General features: G+C 48.5%; 1 protein-coding gene across 4 annotated transcripts in view; it reads left to right on the plus strand.

Annotated features, from left to right (window-relative positions):
• Positions 1-5,193: 5,193 nt before the first annotated feature.
• ARHGEF12 (Rho guanine nucleotide exchange factor 12) overlaps positions 5,194-19,755 on the plus strand; it is a 794,162-nt gene continuing 779,600 nt past the window's right edge. For 2 of the 4 annotated variants that reach the window (XM_069224871.1, XM_069224872.1), the window contains exon 1: positions 5,194-7,759. In XM_069224871.1, the coding sequence (XP_069080972.1) occupies positions 7,728-7,759 (32 nt within the window). In that variant the 5' untranslated portion in view covers positions 5,194-7,727. The remainder of the gene's footprint in view (positions 7,760-19,755) is intronic. The other 2 variants (XM_069224873.1, XM_069224874.1) reach the window with 1 other exon arrangement.

Below are 19,755 nucleotides of genomic sequence, written 5' to 3' on the forward strand. Positions count from 1 at the left end.
CAATGGCAGATCTGAGTTGTGTTCAAAGGGCTACTAAAGTGGGTGGCATAGTCAGTGTTGCAGGCCCACCTGTAGAATTTAATTTACATGCCCTGGCACAAGTAGTGCGCTTCACGAGGGACTTATAAGTATATTACATTTGCCAATTATAGATATGCCAGTGATAGCATATTTTAAACAGAGAATGACTGCACTTTATTACTGGTTAGCACTGGTAATGGGCCCAGAGTCCAAAAGCCAGCAAATATGAGGTCAGCAAAACAAGATGTCATAGGGCAAACAGTTAGGGGAAGCCACACCAAAGATGTCAGGTCTAACAGCACTCAAGTCCTCCTGATTACTCCCAATCACTTTTACTCTTCACTCTCCACCTCTTCTCTTATCTATCCTATTTTCTCTCCATATCTCTCATCTCAGTTCACAGCTGCCATTGCTATTAACTCCTATATACATCTGCTATTCTGTTCAAATTTCCTATCAGCACCGCAATAGTCTCCTTCACTTCTCTCTGTGCTATTCTCATCCATCTCCTCAGCACTCTTAAGCTATTTGTCTCCAACAACTCCAGTCTCCTACCCCTTGTTCACGTCACCACTTCCCCACTTTCCTATTAAATCCTCAAACTCCACCACCAGTCATCTCCCATAGACCATTAAGCTAACTGCCTTTTTTATTTATCTCCTCAATCTTTTCTCCTTTACACTCCATCTATTGCTGCACCTTTATTCTCTTTCCAACTGGGTATTTTATTCCTTGCTGTTTTTCTCATCTTGCATCCCCTAATGTTGTCCTTATCCATACATTTCTCCTCAATGACCCTTGCTTCCATCTCCCTTTATCACAGCAGTATTTCTCTTCCCTAGCTCTGCTACGTTCCTCCTCCTGCCCATCAGCAATCTTACTTTCCTGGCCTATAGTCATCTTCTCACTTTTGCCCATTCCCTTTAACTAGTTTTTCTTCCCCTCTGTTTTACCCCCATTAACTTCCACTCCCTTTATCACATCTATCTTTCATCTTCCTGACTCAGACATCTACCATCCAGCACTCATCCCCATCATCTTTCATGTCTCACTGTATCTTGCCCCTGTGCTTCCTAAAACAGCTCTTGCTTTCCACCACCTTGCCTTTCCTCTCAATTGGCACATCTCTTTGCTCCGACCATCCCAACCTCCACTGATTGTAACTAACTATATTAATGTAACATGAGACAAGTGAGATTTGGCATGATACTCCCTCTCCCACCTCCACCAGCTGTCCTGCTCCTCCTTGCTTCTCAATCTGCTATATTTTCTTTCTTCATCTCACTTCTGTTTCTTCCAGCTGTCATCACAGTCTCACTTCTACTCTACCCCAGCTCTTCTTAAACTAGTTCCACTCCTCTCTCTGCTCTCTTCTCCATTTACACTTCCATTCTGGATGACCACACCCAAATCCCTATCTGCCTGGATTGCTCCATTAAATTAGTCAAATGCAAGATGTGTGACCCAAGCAGGATAGTTACATTGTGTACTTAAACAGATCTCCAGCATCTTCTTTCCCCAACTCATGTATCACGCCTCTACCCATCTCACTTCAGTATTTTAGAGTTGACTATCTTAATCCTCTACAACATTGATACTCAAAGTACATCCCGGGGGCCGCATGCGGCCCCCCTGACCTTTACATGCGGCCCAAAAGTCAAAAACAGCAGTGGGCTGAATCAGCGCTAACAGAGAGCAAGAAATTAAATATACAAGCAAGCATTTATGTAAAGGTTAACTGAAATTAAAGAAAGTAAGTAACTAGATTATCCTGCACTGTTTATCTTTAGAAACACCTTTATTTTTAAAGCAATATTGTAAAAATATGATTCAATCCTCTCAAAATTCAGAAAGCGTATTTCATTAACATAAAACCGTTCCACCTGCGTACATCACATTTTATCAGTACATTGAGAACTTTTTTTTTTTTAAGTAAGTTTGTAAACATGAATTTACATTCGTTTTTCCCCCAGCCTGACAACGGTGTCAATAGTGAGCTAATATGCATGTCAGCTGTTAAGTGCACCCTGTGGGTTGGGTTCCTGTTATACACAAACATTATAGTTTATTAAATCAAACACAGGGGAAGGTTTTGCACATTCCACATCTTGAAGTCATGTATTTCGACAGGCTTTTGTATTTGATATTGAAGAAAAAAGGGAAGGTGGAACAAAACAATTGCCTAGGATCACACAATTTCTTAAAGTGGGGAAGCTGTGATGAATTCTAGTTTGCAGCTGTTATGTGTTCCGCTTCCAGTACACCCACTTTACTGGCACCACTCCCTGGAACATTCTCCTTCTGAGTGCCACATTGCTGGCATCAATGCGGCCCTCGTCACATCATAGACCAAAAATATTGTCCCCCTGAAAAATGTTTGTGAGTACACATGCTCTACAATCACTCTATCTCCTTTATAACCTCGCCTAATTTCCCTCTCCTTCTGCTGTGTTCTCCACCTCCTTTAAGCTTTCACTCCATCTCACCTGACATGGCACTTTGCAGCACTGTTTCTCAGAAACGTAACGTGGTCAGTAAGATTGGGGTATTTCCCAAAAACCACAATGGCATATTGGGGGTCATTACAACCCTGTTTTGGAGGAAGCACTGCCAACAGGCTCGCGGTGCTTCCAGGGGCATTACGACCGCGGCGAAAGTGCCGCAGTCGCACCGCCGGGTCCGGCGGTTTCCCGCCACATTGGTCCCGGCGGTTTAAATCCCCCAGAGCAGTGCTACCCAGGGGATTACGAGTCCCCCTCCCGCCAGCCTTTTCATGGCGGTAAGAACTGCCATGAAAAGGCTGGCGGAAAGGGGAGTAGTGGGGCCCCTGGGGACCCCTGGGGACCCCTGCACTGTCCATGCCATTGGCATGGGCAGTGCAGGGCCCCCTGCCACGGCCCCATGGAGCTTTTCACTGTCTGCTTTGCAGACAGTGAAAAGCGCGACGGGTGCAACTGCACCCGTCGCACAGCCGCAACACCGCCGGCTCCAGTGTTGCGGCCGAGATCCCCGCCGGCCCAGCGGGGATCTCATAATAGACCCGCGGGAGTGTGGCTGCATTGGCAGCCGCCCGGCGGTTCACCGCCGCCCGCCAAGGTTGTAATGAGGGCAATAATGTTTAAATACATTATATGACCAGGAGGATGCATGAAAGGGGCTAAAGGGGCAGTGGAAAGGGAGACGAATGTAGATTGCTAAGGGTACTAAGTGAGAGAAAACACAAGATTTGGTAAAATAACCAACATTTTTTAAGACTTTTGAAACAGAAGAAGACAGTGGCTGTGCATTTGTGTCTGCGTGTATTTAAAAAATCCTGGGGTGATCCAACAGACACCCCACCATAACTGACTGAAAGCACCTTTACCCAACTATTTATCAGAAAACACATTCATAAGAGGAGGTTAACACCCCAAACACTCCCTGAGGTTATGCCCCTGCTGTTTCTTTTTCTTCCCTGTCAGTTGTACATCACTTCGCTATGTTCCAGCTCTCATCTCAGCTCCCTTTACCTCTCTGGGATAACAAGGTTTCCTAGATTTGCCAGGGCAGTGCTGATTTTCACCATCTGTCTTGGACAGGGATGGGATGAGGAACCAAAAGCATCCCTAGCACAAATTCAGAACAGCCCACTTCCCTTTTTTCTCAACTTTCTATCTCCCACTTTCAATCCATCCATTCTCTCTCTCTCCCTCCTTCTCTCCTCTCCCACTCAGATTGCTCGCTCTCTCTCTCTCCCTTCCTTTCTAACCCTCATTACCTCTTTCTCTTCAAGTCCATCTGCCTTCTGCAATTAATCTCGGGGAGCTGGAGAAAGTGACACTGGTGCCAGCACCAGCCCTGGGCTTTCAAAACCAACCTCTAGTGGGTACAGCCCACTGGTAAAATACCCCATAGAAAAAAAAGGCCAGTCGAACCCTGTTCCTGGGCAGTGGCAGCTGGTAAATTGAGCAGGTGGGGGAGCAGACAGGCAACACAACCACATACATACTCACACCCATACATTCACAAGCATATACACAAACACCTCATTCACAAGCACATTCACACACCAATTCACATAATGCACGCACTAATACACATATACACACACACAGACACATGCACAGACCAAATTTTTAAAAAAAGACACTGAGGTGGTGATCTCGGAAGGTGGGAGATAAACCCCAGAGGTTCCTGGAAGGGGAGGGGGGGTTATTGTCTCCTCTCATTGGCTGACCCTGGGCAGCAGTTCCTCACTCGTCACAGAGTAGTATGGGATCAGTGAGACTGCTGAACCTACTCTGTGATAAGGTGTCACTGATGGAAATTTGACCCTGGCACTTCAGGGCTTGAAACTGAAGCTCTCAGGTTCACGTTTATCAGTGACGTGCCCCCTTGTCATGAGGGGGAGCACCTTGAAGAGCTTTGCGGCGCTGGGGAGGTCATGCCTACAGGGCTGTGAAATCCTCAGTCTGGCAAAGTTCAGCTCAGGCAACCAGATGCCTGCACATTTAGTGCTAACCTTTGCTCAGCCTGACAGACACTCTTTCGTGCTTCCCAAAAGGTGGGGGAGCAAGGCCCCCCGAGCTCCCACTCTTGACGAGCCCTACCTGATCTCAGGGCTAATTTCAGTATATTTAGTACATATCCTGGTTTTCAGAGATGGTTGACTGATCACGGAAGAGTGGTGGGTGCAACTTTTAAAGGTCTTCCCGTGCTAGGATAAGTTATCATCCCTTATCAGAACAACTCCGGTGATATTGCATATAAATTTGCATTTAACTTCACCATAACGCCTAATGGCTTTCTTTTTGTGAGACCAATTAAGTCATTCTATGCCTCGTGATCGATGCAAAATTGTGTCCTGTGGCTACTTTGGTGGAATATCCCGATTTCCAGATTTCAGACTTTTTTCACCCCACCTCTCTCACGAACTGTATGACACTGGACCGGATCCCGTTACTCTACCCCGACTTTACCATATATTCAGCATCTCACTTCCCTGCACCACTTCTCTCCACCTTATGTCGCATCTTTCCAGCTCACACGAGCTGTGTTAAACTTCACACGACAGTCCCTTTCTCTTCTCCGCCAACTTCCCATCTCTTTTCCCTTGACTCTGCTTCATTTCGCAGTTCAAGCTCCACCCACCCACTCCCGCACTCCTTTCCCACTACCGGCGGAGGGATCCCTGGAGGTGAAGCGTCTCTGGAGCCAGGGCAGGGAAAACAGAGGCACGAGAACCGGGACCAGAACCAGCCGGACCGGAAGCGGCTCCAGTGGCACCGGAAGCGGCTCCGGAGTACCGGAAGCGGGACCAGCGGTGCCGGGGGCAGCAGCGATGCGGCTCCAGGATCACCGGCGCCCTCTCTGAGCAGCTGCAGCCGGGGGATGGAGCAGGGGCACCGGCCAGGGGGTGCAGAGGCTGTGTGACCCGGGCAGAGCCCGCAGAAGGAGGAGAGTCCCGTGGAGCGGGCGGCGAGCGCAGATCAACGAGGACAGGGGTAGCTTCACTGAAAAAAAGCAGCTAGGGGCACCCCGTTCCTAAAGGTGTGTACATTGACGATACCCCTAATATTTGGAACCCCCGTAACAGCAAGGAAAAGAGGCGACTTCACCCTGCTAAAGGGTTTGGCAGAAGGATGACCCCGCATCACTGAAGCAAGTGGGGGGAACAGTCTTTAGAAGAAGTGTTTAGTTATGGCACGCTTAACTGTAGAAGCTAGGGCTCCACAGCAGTGAAGTGTTTACAGTGACAATCGCTGAGATCGTCACTGCATTGGTAAGTGGGAACCTCCCAAAATGTGTGGGGAAAAGCAAGGCTCTTTATAACTGAAGCAACTAAGAGAGTGGACTGTTGAAGTAGACAGTTTATGAGACCCCTCCTTTTTAGGAGCAGCCTGTCGTTTTCCTGTTGCAGGAAGTGAGGAGCGACAACTTTCGAGGACAGTTGGAGTGAGGAGACTCCGGCTAGGTGATAGTACCTTATCAAATTCTGTGCAATGCCGATCCTTCATAATAAGAGTTAAGATTCCTTTACCCACCTTTGAGCATCAAGTGGGAGAGGCGGTTTACGGGGGAGGTGTGGATAGAGGAAAGACTCTTTAATAATAGGAGAAACCAGGTGACCCCCGGTTTGGACAACTGAAGTTAGTTCCTCAGTGGTCCACCAATACTGTTACAGAAACCTGTGTGGAGAGGGAAGACCCCCGGGGGAGGAGCGAAGTGGCGACAAAACAAACAGAGGTTTACATAGGGCAAGTCTCTTACAACTGTAGAAGATTTGGGATATCCTTACATAGGAGGGGCTGCCACCCGCGTAACATCAGAGGGCAGTGGTACAGCGAGAAAGGGTAAAAACACGCGTAACAGGAGTGAATAGGACTGGTTAACCTTTATATTAGGAGGTAGGAGGAACCTTCTATCAAGACGAGACGGACACTTTCAAACCTCTAACAGCAATCCGAGTGACCAAAAGTAAATAGAAAACTATTTAATGGAGAGGATAATAGGGGCAATGTAAATTCTCAAACCCCTTAAAAGTCTTAAAGCAAATTGAGGTCACCTGACTACAAGACGACAGTGCGGCAGTTATCTACTATAGTACACAACAGTCACTCCCAGCCGCCAGTGACTTTAGCGTCTTATAACTGATAGCAGGGAAATTGGGTCATTAGCACTGATCAGGGTGTAAGATTGTTGTCTGGGTTGGCAGGTTACTTAATAGAATGTCTAGTCAAACAGGCAGGAGGCAGTTCGTTTTTTCCAGTAGTTTAAGGGAAAGAGTAATTTGAATACATTGAATGTTCAGAATTTTATGGCATTTATATTAGGACGGGTGAAAAAACGGGCCTGTGGAGAAAAGGCACACTGGTTTGGAATTAGGTAGACGCTGCTGTTATTCTTGAGGAAGGATTTGTCCATCAAGGATATTAAATCAGATGTTCAATTATTGCTTATTAACTAGTCAATCCTACTCCATTACACGTTGTGTATCTGCAGCAGGGCAAGCAGATAGAGTGCTACAGACACAGAAGCACACAGCAGTCTAAACTCATTGTAACCCCAGAGATAGCAGCACATAGACCATCAGCCATTCTGAAGACCAGTTGGCCTCAATTTCCACCATTGACCGAAGTACGGATTATTCTACAAAAGCATTTCTGGACTAAGAAAATTATGCCCGATTGTTTACCACAGCTCATTGAGATATCATCGCTGGAGTGCATTGTGAAACACTTATAGTATCGACCACCTGCTTGCAAATTCTAGTCTGAAAGAACAACTTTTACTTCTTAAATGTGAAGTTGTTGGATGCCAAAGGAACAGAGACTACACTCAAACTGTACAGGGAAAATTGTTATCCAGGCCTTTGCATCTCCGGAGCATTGCGCATAGTGCCTTTTCTGGATGTTTTGTACGCACTCAACATGTCTTGGTGATTGCTGTGAGATTTGTTCCACCTGTTCTGATTGATAAAGTGGTGGTGGTCGCCTGTTTCACTGCTATTTGTGGTCCTAACCTTAACAAGGGAACCTGTTGGATTTTTGAATTTTCACCTTTCAGTTCTCCGGTAACAATTGTTGTCATTTGGTGACAATTCGTCAATGCTTTAAAGGGAGCTGTACACATCCACCAGAACAAGATCCAACCAGAAAGCAGCCTAGTTGACATTATTTGCACTACAATGCTAATTGGATAAGAAGCGGAATTTGCTGAGGGCCCCAATGAGTGGCACACAGGCTGCGGTCACGGACAGGTCAGTATGAGTTATTTGCGTCCACTCCTTCTTTCTTACCAGAATAGTTACTTGCTGATGGCACTCGTATTTGGGCCATGCTTTCGTATTATACTTAAGGGGTGTCCAGTATGGGCCCAGGGTGGCTGGATCAGTTTTAGAGTTTCAGGATGTTCGTGTGCATACAATGTAATGTAAATTGTACTAATTTATGTAACGATTATCCTGGCATGGCCCAGGCTGTCCTCGTCCTATGATGGAAACCGCTATTTTAAATTATATGCACCATAACTTTTTATTGGAATGGTTTCATAGTTACCTGGTGGACCTTGAGATATATGAATGCCCTTCCTTGCATGTTGGCTGTAGAAGCCTCTTCACCTGCTTTCACGTTACCACCTGCTTTACAAGTTTATCCACCGTTGCTATATTAAAGTGATTACTAAGGGAGGATTATATATGTTTTGGCATGTTACACCCTTACTTTTATCACTTCAGGGCATCTGTAACCGCATAAGCTTTGAGATCAGATACTGCGCATTGCAGACATTTCACCCTGTTCTACTCTGGCCTTAAATGTTGCGTGAGGAATTTTCTTGTGTAATGTACACTGAAAAACAACACGAACTCCAGGCTTTATGAAAGGTTTCAGGGTGATCATTTTCAGTAAATATTATGGTTTTATTCTGACGTTGTTGCTTTTTTACACCATAGTTCTTTTGGCAAACAATGGCAAATGTGGTTTGGCGAGATAAAGTGATCTGGGAGACGCATTGAGGCCAAGTTGGGAGCCACCTGTACCGCAGGCATGTGGGGCGCAATGCACATTCCAAATAGCTCTGGGCAAGTGTGGTCACGCACTAATGGCTAGCCAAGAATCGCCAGCGTAAATTCGCGCTGCAGCAAATAAATGCAAGCTGTACAGATTGCTATAACGTATCAAAGTTGTGTAGTTGGTGGGACGAATCCTCTTCCGCCTTCCGGGGTCAGCAGAAGCCTGTGGAATGGTTCTCTCATGGGGTCGAATGAGCCATTTCTGAGTCGTAACTAACCCAGCCGTTAATGTGTCATTTGAGATATCGAGGAATGGCCTGCTCAAGCATTGTTTCTGGCCGTCACTCCCTCCTGGCTACTTAGTTAGGAAACCTTCTGGTCGAGACACCAGAGACCTCTGGAAGTTAGAGGGAGTCTTGCAGTATTATCACTAAACCCGGCTTTATCTGTGAAGCTTTGCTGTGCTTCAATGTGAAAGAATTTTGGTAACCCGATAAAATACGTTTTTCCGTAGTTGAAGCTTTCTGGAGACGTTTTGAGCTGTTCCACAAGTAGTGTCGAAAATGGAGAGATCGCAGTGAAACCATTATCAGTAACAGAAAATGGGGAAACCAACATATTTGCCACACTGTGTTTCTGTCTCTATTGCCGAAGGCATTCATTTTGGCTCGTTTGCAACAGAATAACATCACCGACAGTAGTGAGTTAATCAGAAAAGGGCTATAGAACAATACATGTGTATCTGTACAACACGGGTAGGAACCGCTTGCACCATGGGAAGTTATGCCGAACAGAGAAAGATAAACTTCCCAGTTTTGGCAGCGGTGTGATGTCGTTGGATTCTGGGAAGTCCAGGATGCTCTTCCCGGGAGGCGGGGCGAGTGCTGAAATGGGGGAGGTGCGAGGGGCTTGGCTGTTGATTTGCAGCTGGAAGAGGCTGCTCTGCTTCCGGAGAGGGTCCAGGCTGCAGGGCAGTGTTTCCCGAAAAGGCCGGAGATGGCGTCGGCAGAGCTAATAAGGTTCAGGGCCAATATGTGACTGTGTGCCCACGGGGCCAAGACACCGGAGCTCTAATCCCAGCTGGCGACATTGGGTGATGTGCCGGATCACAAAATGTTGACATCACAAAATGCTACATTTCACAACGTTGTGAGCTTTTAGAAATTGTCTGAACACCAGCATCAGCGCTATTTTAAATGCAGGAGGCGGATGTGCCTTAGTGGCCCTGAAAACCTAGCAAAGCTGCTGATATAATAATTTGTGCGCCTATTTTGTCTGGTTTTTTTCTCAGTACGTAGATGGATCACATTACTCAGCTCAATGTCGCTCGTTTTATCGACCTCGTTGGGATGAACCAGTGATTAGACCCACCAGTTTTGAACCCTTGATGCTCAGGTTACACATGGATTTAAACAGTGGATGCTTTCTTCCCATGGAATATCTGACCCTACTGTGCACGCTTTGTCCTTAATGTGGTGTTGTACGAGGCGTGCTACTGAAAGACATCTGTGTGTGGCAGTTCCACGTGGAGCGTGTTCCACGGATAGAAACAAGGTAGCGCTTTGTAAGAGGGTTTTGCATGTGCTGGCGCCCGGGCTCCTTTCTGGTGGAAATGTTTTCACAAGAGGCTGGCCCGCACTGGCGCCCTGTGGGGGCCACCTTTGGACAGCCCCCGTGGCTGCCGGGTAATCCCACGCTTACTGAGGCCCATACAGGGTCGAGTGTGCCTCTTGGCAGCGGTGATCTTGTGGTTTAATGACTACCTTCGTAACCAGGAGACATCTGTTATTCCTGCTCCCCTTTTGGAGCATCCGTGCGATCTTCTGTACACATTATTCCTGTTTTGAACTGCTTCGATCTGCATATGCGCTCGAAATTGAGAATTTTTAGCTGCAGGCAAAATCATGGTGAGCAATTATATTCCGGTGTTTTTATTTGCCCGCTAAACTTATTTGAACAGAAAAGCCATCCCGTAGACTGAACGTTTTATAGGCTGACCTGGGACCGCAGATGTCCGCCAGCCTTTAGTGATTGGATAGACCTCGACCCTAGACAGCAGGCCTATCTCTCAAATAGCCCTAAGAAAAATAGCTTTGGTCTGTATCGCAGGATGCATAGTCGTTACACATCTTTAGTTGTTCTGCACTGACCCTGTGCTGCCTCTGGAGGCGGGGGGAGGGGGAGACTACTTTCTCCCGTGTTTGTCTCTTTGTTAATTGCTGTACTTGTATACATACCTGCCCTGAAATATAGTATACAGCCTGCGTCCAGTTAGTCTAGGGTTCCACTGTACATGTGGATTGTGAAAGCTTCGGGTAAATGAAGACATACCATGGGATCTGATATCATATACCTGCTGCAGGCAGGCCAAGGGGTGCATCTGTGTAGGTGTCTGGTTTGTGAATGCTTTGGGTATATGAAGATATATCCTGATATTTGCTACATACCTTGCCTTGCTCTCAGGCGCTCCGAGGGTGCAACTATGCAAGCGTCTGGATGGTGTTCCTAGGTTTTAGAGGGGTAAAATACACGCTCCTGGGAGTAGAGGGGTTACGTTATTTACAGATTTACCTATAAACGGTATCTGGTCTGTTTATGACTATCGTGGAGGCATAAATGCCCAAAAACCTCACCTGCTTTGGAAATCTTCCTTAAGGAAAGGAAAGAGACATCAGATTATTTAGTGGCATAAAATGGTCATGCCAGTGACTTTCGAGGTACAGCTCTTGAATATTGTTTTTTTTCATTGCTGTGCGCCGGTTGCTTATATTTACATTCAGTTAGCAGGTTGCGATTTGTTAAGGTTTTGGCTTGGTGGCCTCGCGGTATTTTAAAGTAAATTAACTGTCTTTTTTTGTTTGTTGAGCGAAAACCTCAGCCTCTCGTTCTGTACAAATCTTGCATTTAGAGGCCAGGCCTTTTACTCAACGAAACAGTGTTTCTAACCAACCTTTCTGCATGATTGTAGCACTACTTCTCTGCTACTACATTTTATTGAGACCCATTGGAGGAAGTGGAATATCTTCTAATGTGGAGAGTACTACTCTTGGTGAATAATTATGAAATGAAGCTATAGTGGAGAGTTTAGCTAAAAACGTCACAATTCCCTGTGTAAGCTGGCAAAATTGGGTGTCAGGAGCTTCATTGGCGACACTGCTACACTCTGGAACAGCCTCTCTCTGTACCTAAACTCACAGACCGCCCTGCGCTGGTTTAGGGAGGACCTAAAAACCCAGCTCTTTACAACCAAGTCTTAGTTCAGCCCTTCTTTATTTCCCAACACAACACCATGATTCCTCAGCGCATGCTTTACAAATTAACGTTATTAAATAACGTATTGTGAATTAAGGAAAAGTATTTGCGTCAAATAACTGCAAATATTCAATTTTATAAGGGTACTAATCAATCATGCTTACTATATTGACTGTAGCAACATGGATCCTATGACTTTCCTTCTGATCTCAACAGCATACACATAACATACTGAGCTCTCTTGTTGGCTGCAACTTTGGTGGGTGACCTTTAAAAACACTGATTACATATGAAGAGTATATGCCAATTTTTGCTTTAGGACTTAAATGGGTTTTTATTTATGTCTATTGCCCATACTTTAGGGCATATGAATTCTGAGACCCCTCCTCACAGTTCTCCGTGGAAAGATGGGAGTCCTCATGAAATGAAGTTGTTTGTAGTTCATTGTAAGTGGTGGAGTATGGACAGCAGCTTTTTTTTTTTTTTTTTAAAGAAACATTTGATTGCAATTCTTCTGACAGAAATGTACATAGCCCATCAACTCCCCCCCCCCCCCCAAAAAAAAACAAAACATTGCATGCCTATAACTCTACACAGTATTACAGTAGTCACATAGTAGTATTAATAACCCATCAATACAGTCATTGTTAGAAAAATTGAGCACTTAACTAGTGATGGGTGCATAGGCCAGAAGTTGGTTGTGCCTCTCTCACTCAAGCTTCCAGCAGTCACGCCATTAATCCCTCCCCCTCCAGGTGTGTGTCCTGTGATTGCCTTGCACCTGCAGGATGCACATAATAATGTACTGACAGAGGAAAGCCTAGTTGGTGTCGAATTGCTGTTCAGTCGCCCTGAGAAGTCCAGTCTCTGGGTCATGCCCATATATATTTCCCTGGCCAAGAGTTGCCCTCCCACGGTTGTCATCAGGTTTGGGTGGATGCTTCAGGTCTCCTCAGTAGTAGGGAGTTCATTTTGCTGCAAAGAGCCCTCTAGCTTTTCCCATGCCCTGACTATGTCAATGGGGCCCTGCCTTCTCGAAGCCTCACCCCACTTTCGTAACCCACCCACTTAACGATCTTCCTCTTCCACGTTGCCACCCAGGTTTCCTTTGGGGCTTCCCAGTTCCTGGCAGTCTCCCTCTTCTCAAGGACAAGAGCCAAGGCCTGGAATTTGCTCATGACATTGGTCTCTGTGGTATGCGTAAACCAACTTAATAGGCAGTGCGGGTGCACATCACCTCTCTCTCAGTGGTGACTCTCTCATAAACTAATTAGTTTGGGACAACTCCAAAACATAGGAAAGAACTCAGCCCTCACTTCTCTGCATTGGGGACACTTTGCATCAGCCAAGGCAAAGTACCGGTTGATTCTCTGAAGTACGCCCTATGTAGTACATAGAAATTGATAAGTTTAAACCTGGCGTTCCTAGACACCTTTGCCGCACGTTCCAGAAAGGTCTACCAGTCTCGCTCTGCTATGTTAATACTCAAATCTGCCTCCCAGCGGGCCCTCAGGTCAGTCAAGGGTAGGAGTATGTCCCCTTGAAGCCATCTGTATAAACCCATAACAGCCTTGTGGATCCTTGAAACTGACACCACATACTGGCAGCACGCCACCTGTGGTGGTTCCGCCACACCTATCTTCTAATGTTTGCAAATGGCTACTTTCATTACCTTGGGCAAAAGGTAGTGGTCTTGGGGCAAATCATACCCCAGGCGAAAGTCTTCAGAAGGTAGGAGCACCTTGGTCTTAAACGGGCCCCCCCCCATCTTTGATGCCCCCGCCACCCATTCTGCTAACCTGCTCCAATCTCCTCCGTGTGGGAGCTCTTCAAGGAACCTCATCAGAATATCAGGGGACTACGGGATCTGCATTCTCACCTTCTGCAGGCTCCGAACTCAGTAGTGACGCAGCACTTGAAATTCAGTGGTGTTGACAGCACTAGGGCTTGGAGGCCTAAGTAGTGATCTAGCCAACCTGGTGGCTCTTTGGGCAGAAGGAGGCACCTCCCTCCCTGGTGTAGGTGTGCACGCTACCCATTGCGTAAACCATTGTAGCTGCGCTGCCAAGTAGTAGGATTCGAACTCGGGTACGTCCTCCTTCCCTAGCCATTGGTCATCGGACTGTGGACAGTGCCTCTCTCCTGCGCCCTGAGCCCTAGAGGACACTCGTGACAATCTTGTCGATGTCCTGGAAGAATGCCCCAGAGATCCAAACTGGGAGGGTCATAAAGAAGTACAATAATTGGGGGAAAGCAATCATCTTCAGTAATGCCACCTGTCCCGCTACAGATAATGGAAACATCCTACAAAAAGCAGCACTGGCCCTGTGAACTCGAACAGCCCTACCTACAATACCCTCCAGTAGGTCGGAGGGGGGCGCTTCGTGACAAACCTGAACTCCCAGGTGAGGCTCCCACTGCAGCGCCCCCAGTTCCTCTGCAGAGGCTCTGGAAGTCTGCGTAGGAAACAGGATGGATTTACTCCAGTTGATGCAGAGGCCTAATAGGTACCCTAAGCGCTCCAACAGGTTCTGGGCATTCCGCAGGCCCGTCTCTGTATCGTTTAGAGATACCAACAGATCAGCTGCATACTGCTCGATTATGGTTGGTCTTAGTGTCAACCACAAGGCCCTAATGGGCGTCTCCAGTCATGGCGTAACATGCCAGGGTGAATAACAGAGGCAACAGGGGACAACCCTGTGTAGTGCCTCTCTACCCTGTAGCTCTCCGAGATTGTGCTCCAAGTCCGACCCCTTGCTGTAGAGTCCATGTAGAACCACTGCGTCTAAGCAATGCACCCCGGCCCAGGCCAAAGTATGCCATAACGATATATAGAAATGGCCTATCCAGGCTATCATAGACCTTCTCTATATCTACAGTGAAGACTTCAGCATCTGCTCCATTATACATATTTACCTCCAAGATCGTGAAGAGCCTACGAATGTTATGAGCTGTGTTACGGCCCAGTATAAAGCCCACCTGGTCCCTAGGTGTAAGACTGCGCATATGTGGTAGGAGGCGGGCTGCCAGAATCCTACTTAATGTTTTATAATTAGTGTTTAGTATAGATATCAACTGGTAGACTTGTTTGTTATGGGCCGCTTTTCCTGGTTTTGACAAGGGTACGACCAGGGCCTCTCGGGAAGATTGTGGCAGCAGTCCTGTGTCTCTGGCTGACTTTACACAGCTCTACCAACCTAGAGACCTAGCTCCTCGCATAAGCAGAGTAGAATTCCACTGGGAATCCGCCTGTCCCAGATGGCTTTTTCCTGGGCCATGGCTTTAACAGTGGCTCTGATCTCTTGGAGGGTGATATCCTCTCCCAGGTCTTCAGCTTTCCCCGTATGGATCCTGGGGAGGTTCAGAGATGCCAGAAAGGCGCCAATGGCAGCCACTGAATTATGCTTAGTGCTGCTGTAGAGTGCAGCATAATTTTTGTAGAATTTGCGATGTCCTCTTGGTGGTACACCCTGAGACCCTTATCTGTGTCCAGCTCATCAATCACTGATCCACGTTTGGCCAGGTTCGCTAGCAATGCGGACAGTGTGCACCATATAGTTCCGATAATCAAAACGGGCAGCCTCTCAACCTTTTCTGCTATCTTCTTTTGCCTTGAGAAGGTCTGCTTGTATTTCTAGGTGACCAGGCCTGTATGGTTCACGTGCTGATAACACATCCTCAGAGGCCAAGACCTACAGCAGGGTCTTCCTGACTCCCACAGACTCTGAAATACACCAACCCCTGAGCACCACTTTGAACACGTCCCATTCCATTTCAGGGGATGCAGCTGTCCCAGTGTACCCCTCTAAGTATTGAGTGATGGCTACCCCGATTGTGTCGCAAAAAATGGGGTCTTCCAGGGCCTCCAGACACAGCCTCCATGAAGGAATATGGGTGCGTGCCCTTTCCCACCTCAGTCCAATAGAAGGGGATTATGATCAGAAAAAGGTTTAGAAAGCTATTCAGTAGTACAGACCTGTTCATGCATCAAGGGTGAGGCAAAGAAGGTTATCCAATCGCACATGGAGTTCATGCAGGTTAGAAAAAAAAAAAGAATAATTCCACTCACCTGGTTGGTAAAGGTGCCAGGAATCCAGCAATCTCCATTCTGTCTGCCAATTAGCGTTCGCTCGGGCTTCCTGTTTAACTGGCGAGTACTGCAGGGGAGGGTACAACCGATCAAGTGTCGGGTCTGCAATACAGTTACAGTCCCTCCTAATATAACTGCCCCGTCAAGAGGAGGGGGGCAGCACCTGGGACAGGTCCGGAAAAAAATGTCACTTGGCTTACATTTGGGCTACAGATCCTGCCTATAACAATATCTCTGTTGTCTAGGCACCCCTCAACCACAGCGTAGTGGCCGTGGGGTCAATTAAGTGGCTAGTATGTTGGAAAGGGACCCCAGGACGAATCCAGACCATAACACCCTTCGCATAGGCCGAATAATTGTTATAATAGGCTTGCCCTCTCCATCTGCATGGTAATACTATGCACTTCTTGACTATGAGGTCCGTTTCTTGAAGCAGTGTTATCTGTGCTCTACCTCTATGCAGGTAGGAAAGGACTTGGTGCTTCTTGACCATAGTATGCATCCCCCTAATGTTCCTAGCGACTGCGGCATGATACCCAGCGAGAAATAGCGCCTTCCGACCTGCCCAAGAACAGTCATTCAGAACACACAGCGATCCGCAACACTCAGCCAAACAATAGGAACCTCCCCAACTCCAGGATACCCATGACTGCCCCCCTCATCCAAAAAAATAACTACCATGCATTTGTGGGAGTACCCATAGAAACCACAAGGCAATGAGGATAGTGACCAACTAACCACACCGCACAGGGCTCTCCCCCACCTGCTGCCAAGAGTAGGAGGATAACATATGACCCCATGTTCTCAGCCTGTCATTCTATCATGTTCCCTCATACAAAGTTAAGGAAGTCAAACAGGTAACCCCAATCCCCCACCAGATGGCATAAGATAAGTCTCAGTACACCCCATTTGGCTCAGAACAGTTTGTCCGCCGTGCTCGGTGTGACAGCAGGTAGTTCCTCACCTGAAAGCCCGGTGGAGCTACTGGCGGTGGATAGGTCGGTATTTCAAGCCTCACCTGCTCCCATTGAAGAGGTGGAGACGGGCGCCCGCTCATCGCTTCCACTACACGTTGTTGTCCCTCTGCGCCTCCGCATCAGACGAGGCTCCTCCGAGCACCTCCCTTCTGCACCGCTTTTGCCAAGGCTGTGCTCATTTTGGGGACCCCTGGCTGGGGCCAGCATGTGGTTGCATATCTGTTCAGTCCCGCACTTCCTGAGGCATTAAAAAAACTGCAGTGCCTCAGGGTCCCCACTTGGAGGCATGCAGTGAACATCATTGAGTACTGCAGGCCCATCTGAAGGAGTCGGCGCTTAGCATCAGCAAATGTGGCTCGCTGCTTTTGTACTTTATTTGGAAAGTCTGGAAAAATCAAAACTTTATGCTTACGTACTTTAATGTCTTCCTTGGCTCGGGCAAGGATATAGTGACAGTCTCTAATGGAGGAGCCAAGCCACCACTGGGCATAGTGGCCTGGGGGGGGGGGGGGGGGTTAATAAGGAGGTCGAACGGGCTGGGACCCTGTTCCAGAGCCCGGGGCCACCTCTTCTCTCAGCCAGTGTTCCAAGAAGGATAGGGTGTTCTTCCCCTCCGCACACTGAGGGAGCCCATTAATTCATATATGATTCCCCTGCAACCTATTTTCGCTGTCTTCAGCCCAAGTAAATGAACTCTGTTCTCCATGAGCATGAGTCTTTCCCCTAAAGTTGTCACATTCAGGTGAATATCTGCTACCGTCCATTCTGCATTGGTGACCCTCTCCACCAGGCTCCTGTGATGTGCCACCAGCAGGTTGATCCTAGTTTCTTGCACTTCTCTGGAGGCAGTGATGGCCTGCAGACTGTCCTGTAGCCCCTCCTGAGGGTCGCCACGGAGTATCTGCTGGAGTCTACATCCTGGCAGGGATGCCCGCAACCAGGTCACGCTTCCGTGTTGCCTTTCCCATTTCGCAAGATCTGTGATGGGTGGCTTCTTGTATCGCAGTGTAGCATCCCCCCTCCCCTGCTGGGGGCCGACCGAATGTGAGTTGGTGTCCTTCTCCACCAGGTCCCTGGGGGCAAGGGAGTCAGGCAGCTCGAGGTAAACCGCACCCTGAGGGCCAAACCAGTGACACCACGGCAATACTGCTCTGCAGTACAATTTAAGGGCAAGGACCTACGGCCCGCAGCTCTCTGTACTTCCCTCTGGTTCCTCCATGCGCTCGCCAGTACCCAGGTCCTTCGGGGTAGAAGCAGCCTTCTCTCACTTCATTAAGGGACCTCAATAAAGGTGCTCCAAATGGTAGGTGATCGCACCAAGCCTGGCCGCCCTGAAGGGGTCCCAAAAAGAGACCAGGCAGCAAGGAGGTGGGGAATGCTTTAACTTGTGTGTCTGCTAGCCCCCGTTTGAGCTGTTTATCAATGTTCAGAGACAGGGGGCTCGCTCTTCATCCTGACAACACGATCTGGCCCTTGTAGCCTATAACAAGCTGACCAGGGGCAAATCATCCACTCCTTTGGTTTGCTGTGGGGAGGCTCCAAAGTTCGATCCTCTGAGCAGCAGGTGCTAGGTAGCTGTTCGGCCCATGCATGTGCCATTCGCCGTGTGTAGTTCCCAGAAGCAGGCCTGTGTGAAAACTCAGCTGCCAATAATGGCCAAAAGTCAGCCAGTGGGGGGCAAAAGGCCGCCGTTTTGGAGGCAGCATTGCGGTTTCTCCGCATGAGGCCCGGCCAATCTTGGGGCTTCCTGGTGCGCTGATCCGCCTCCAGCTTCTCACTGAAGTCGGCAGTGTGCTTTACCTGCAGGGCTCTCCCAGGGACCTTCGCTACTGTCTGCCTACTAGCTGTTCTCCATACCTCCTTCGTCTTGCCTCACACCTCCGCACCCTGAAGCTGCTACGCTTCCAGGCCCTCCAGCATCCACAGGGCTCATGTCATGCTACCGCTGTATCGGGGGGAGGGGTGCGCACACGGTCCCCCCACTCTTGTCAGGTTCACTCGCCGTCCTGCAGCACCCTTGTCCAGTGACAGCAGGTCAAAGCATGGGTCTCCACTCAGCCCCTCTCATCAGGTCACCACCTTCTTGGGACCACCACACCAGTCCGCCTGGAGGGCCTGCAACTTCTCTTGTTTTCTGCCGTCACCTGCCCCAAAAGGGTCAGTGGGTGCCTGTAGGGGGTTTGGGTTTCCCCTCTGGGGTCATTAGGGTGGCAGGATGGCTAGGGATGGGTCAGGAGCACTGAAATCCTCATCCTATGGCATCAATCAATCAGTACATTTGTAGAGCGCGCTACTTACCCGCGAGGGTCTCAAGGCGCTGAGGAGGGGGGGGAAAGGGGGATCTGCTGCTGCTCGAACAACCAGGTCTTGAGGTGCCTCCTGAAGGTCAGAAGATCCTTGGTCAGCCACAGGTTGGCAAGGGCGAGGTTGGCGGAGCGGAGCTGTCGGTTCGGGGTGTAGAAGGTGAGTCGATCGTTGAGGTATGCTGGTCCGGCGTTGTGGAGTGCTTTGTGAGCGTGGGGTGAGGAGTTTGAAGGTGATCCTCTTGTTGACGGGGAGCCAGTGGAGGTCTCCCAGGTGGGCTGTGATGTGGCTGCGGCAGGGGATGCCGAGGATGAGGCGTGCGGAGGCGTTCTGTATACGTTGCAGTTTTTTCTGGAGAATGGCCATGGTTCCCGCGTAGAGAGCGTTGCCGTAGTCCAGTCTGCTGCTGATGAGGGCCTGGGTGACCGTCCTTCTGGTTTCGGTGGGGATCCAGCTGTAGATCATGCGGAGGGTGTTGAAGGCGGAGGATGAGACTGCGTTGACCTGTTGGGTCATGAAGAGCGATGAGTCCAGGTTGAACCTCAGGTTGCATGCGTGGTCGGTGCGGCTCCCTTAGTGGTTGGCCACCAGGAATAGTCCCAGACGGAGGGGGAGGAGCT

The sequence above is a fragment of the Pleurodeles waltl genome, chromosome 3_1, assembly GCF_031143425.1.
Source record: "Pleurodeles waltl isolate 20211129_DDA chromosome 3_1, aPleWal1.hap1.20221129, whole genome shotgun sequence".
Classification (NCBI taxonomy): Eukaryota; Metazoa; Chordata; class Amphibia; order Caudata; family Salamandridae; genus Pleurodeles; species Pleurodeles waltl.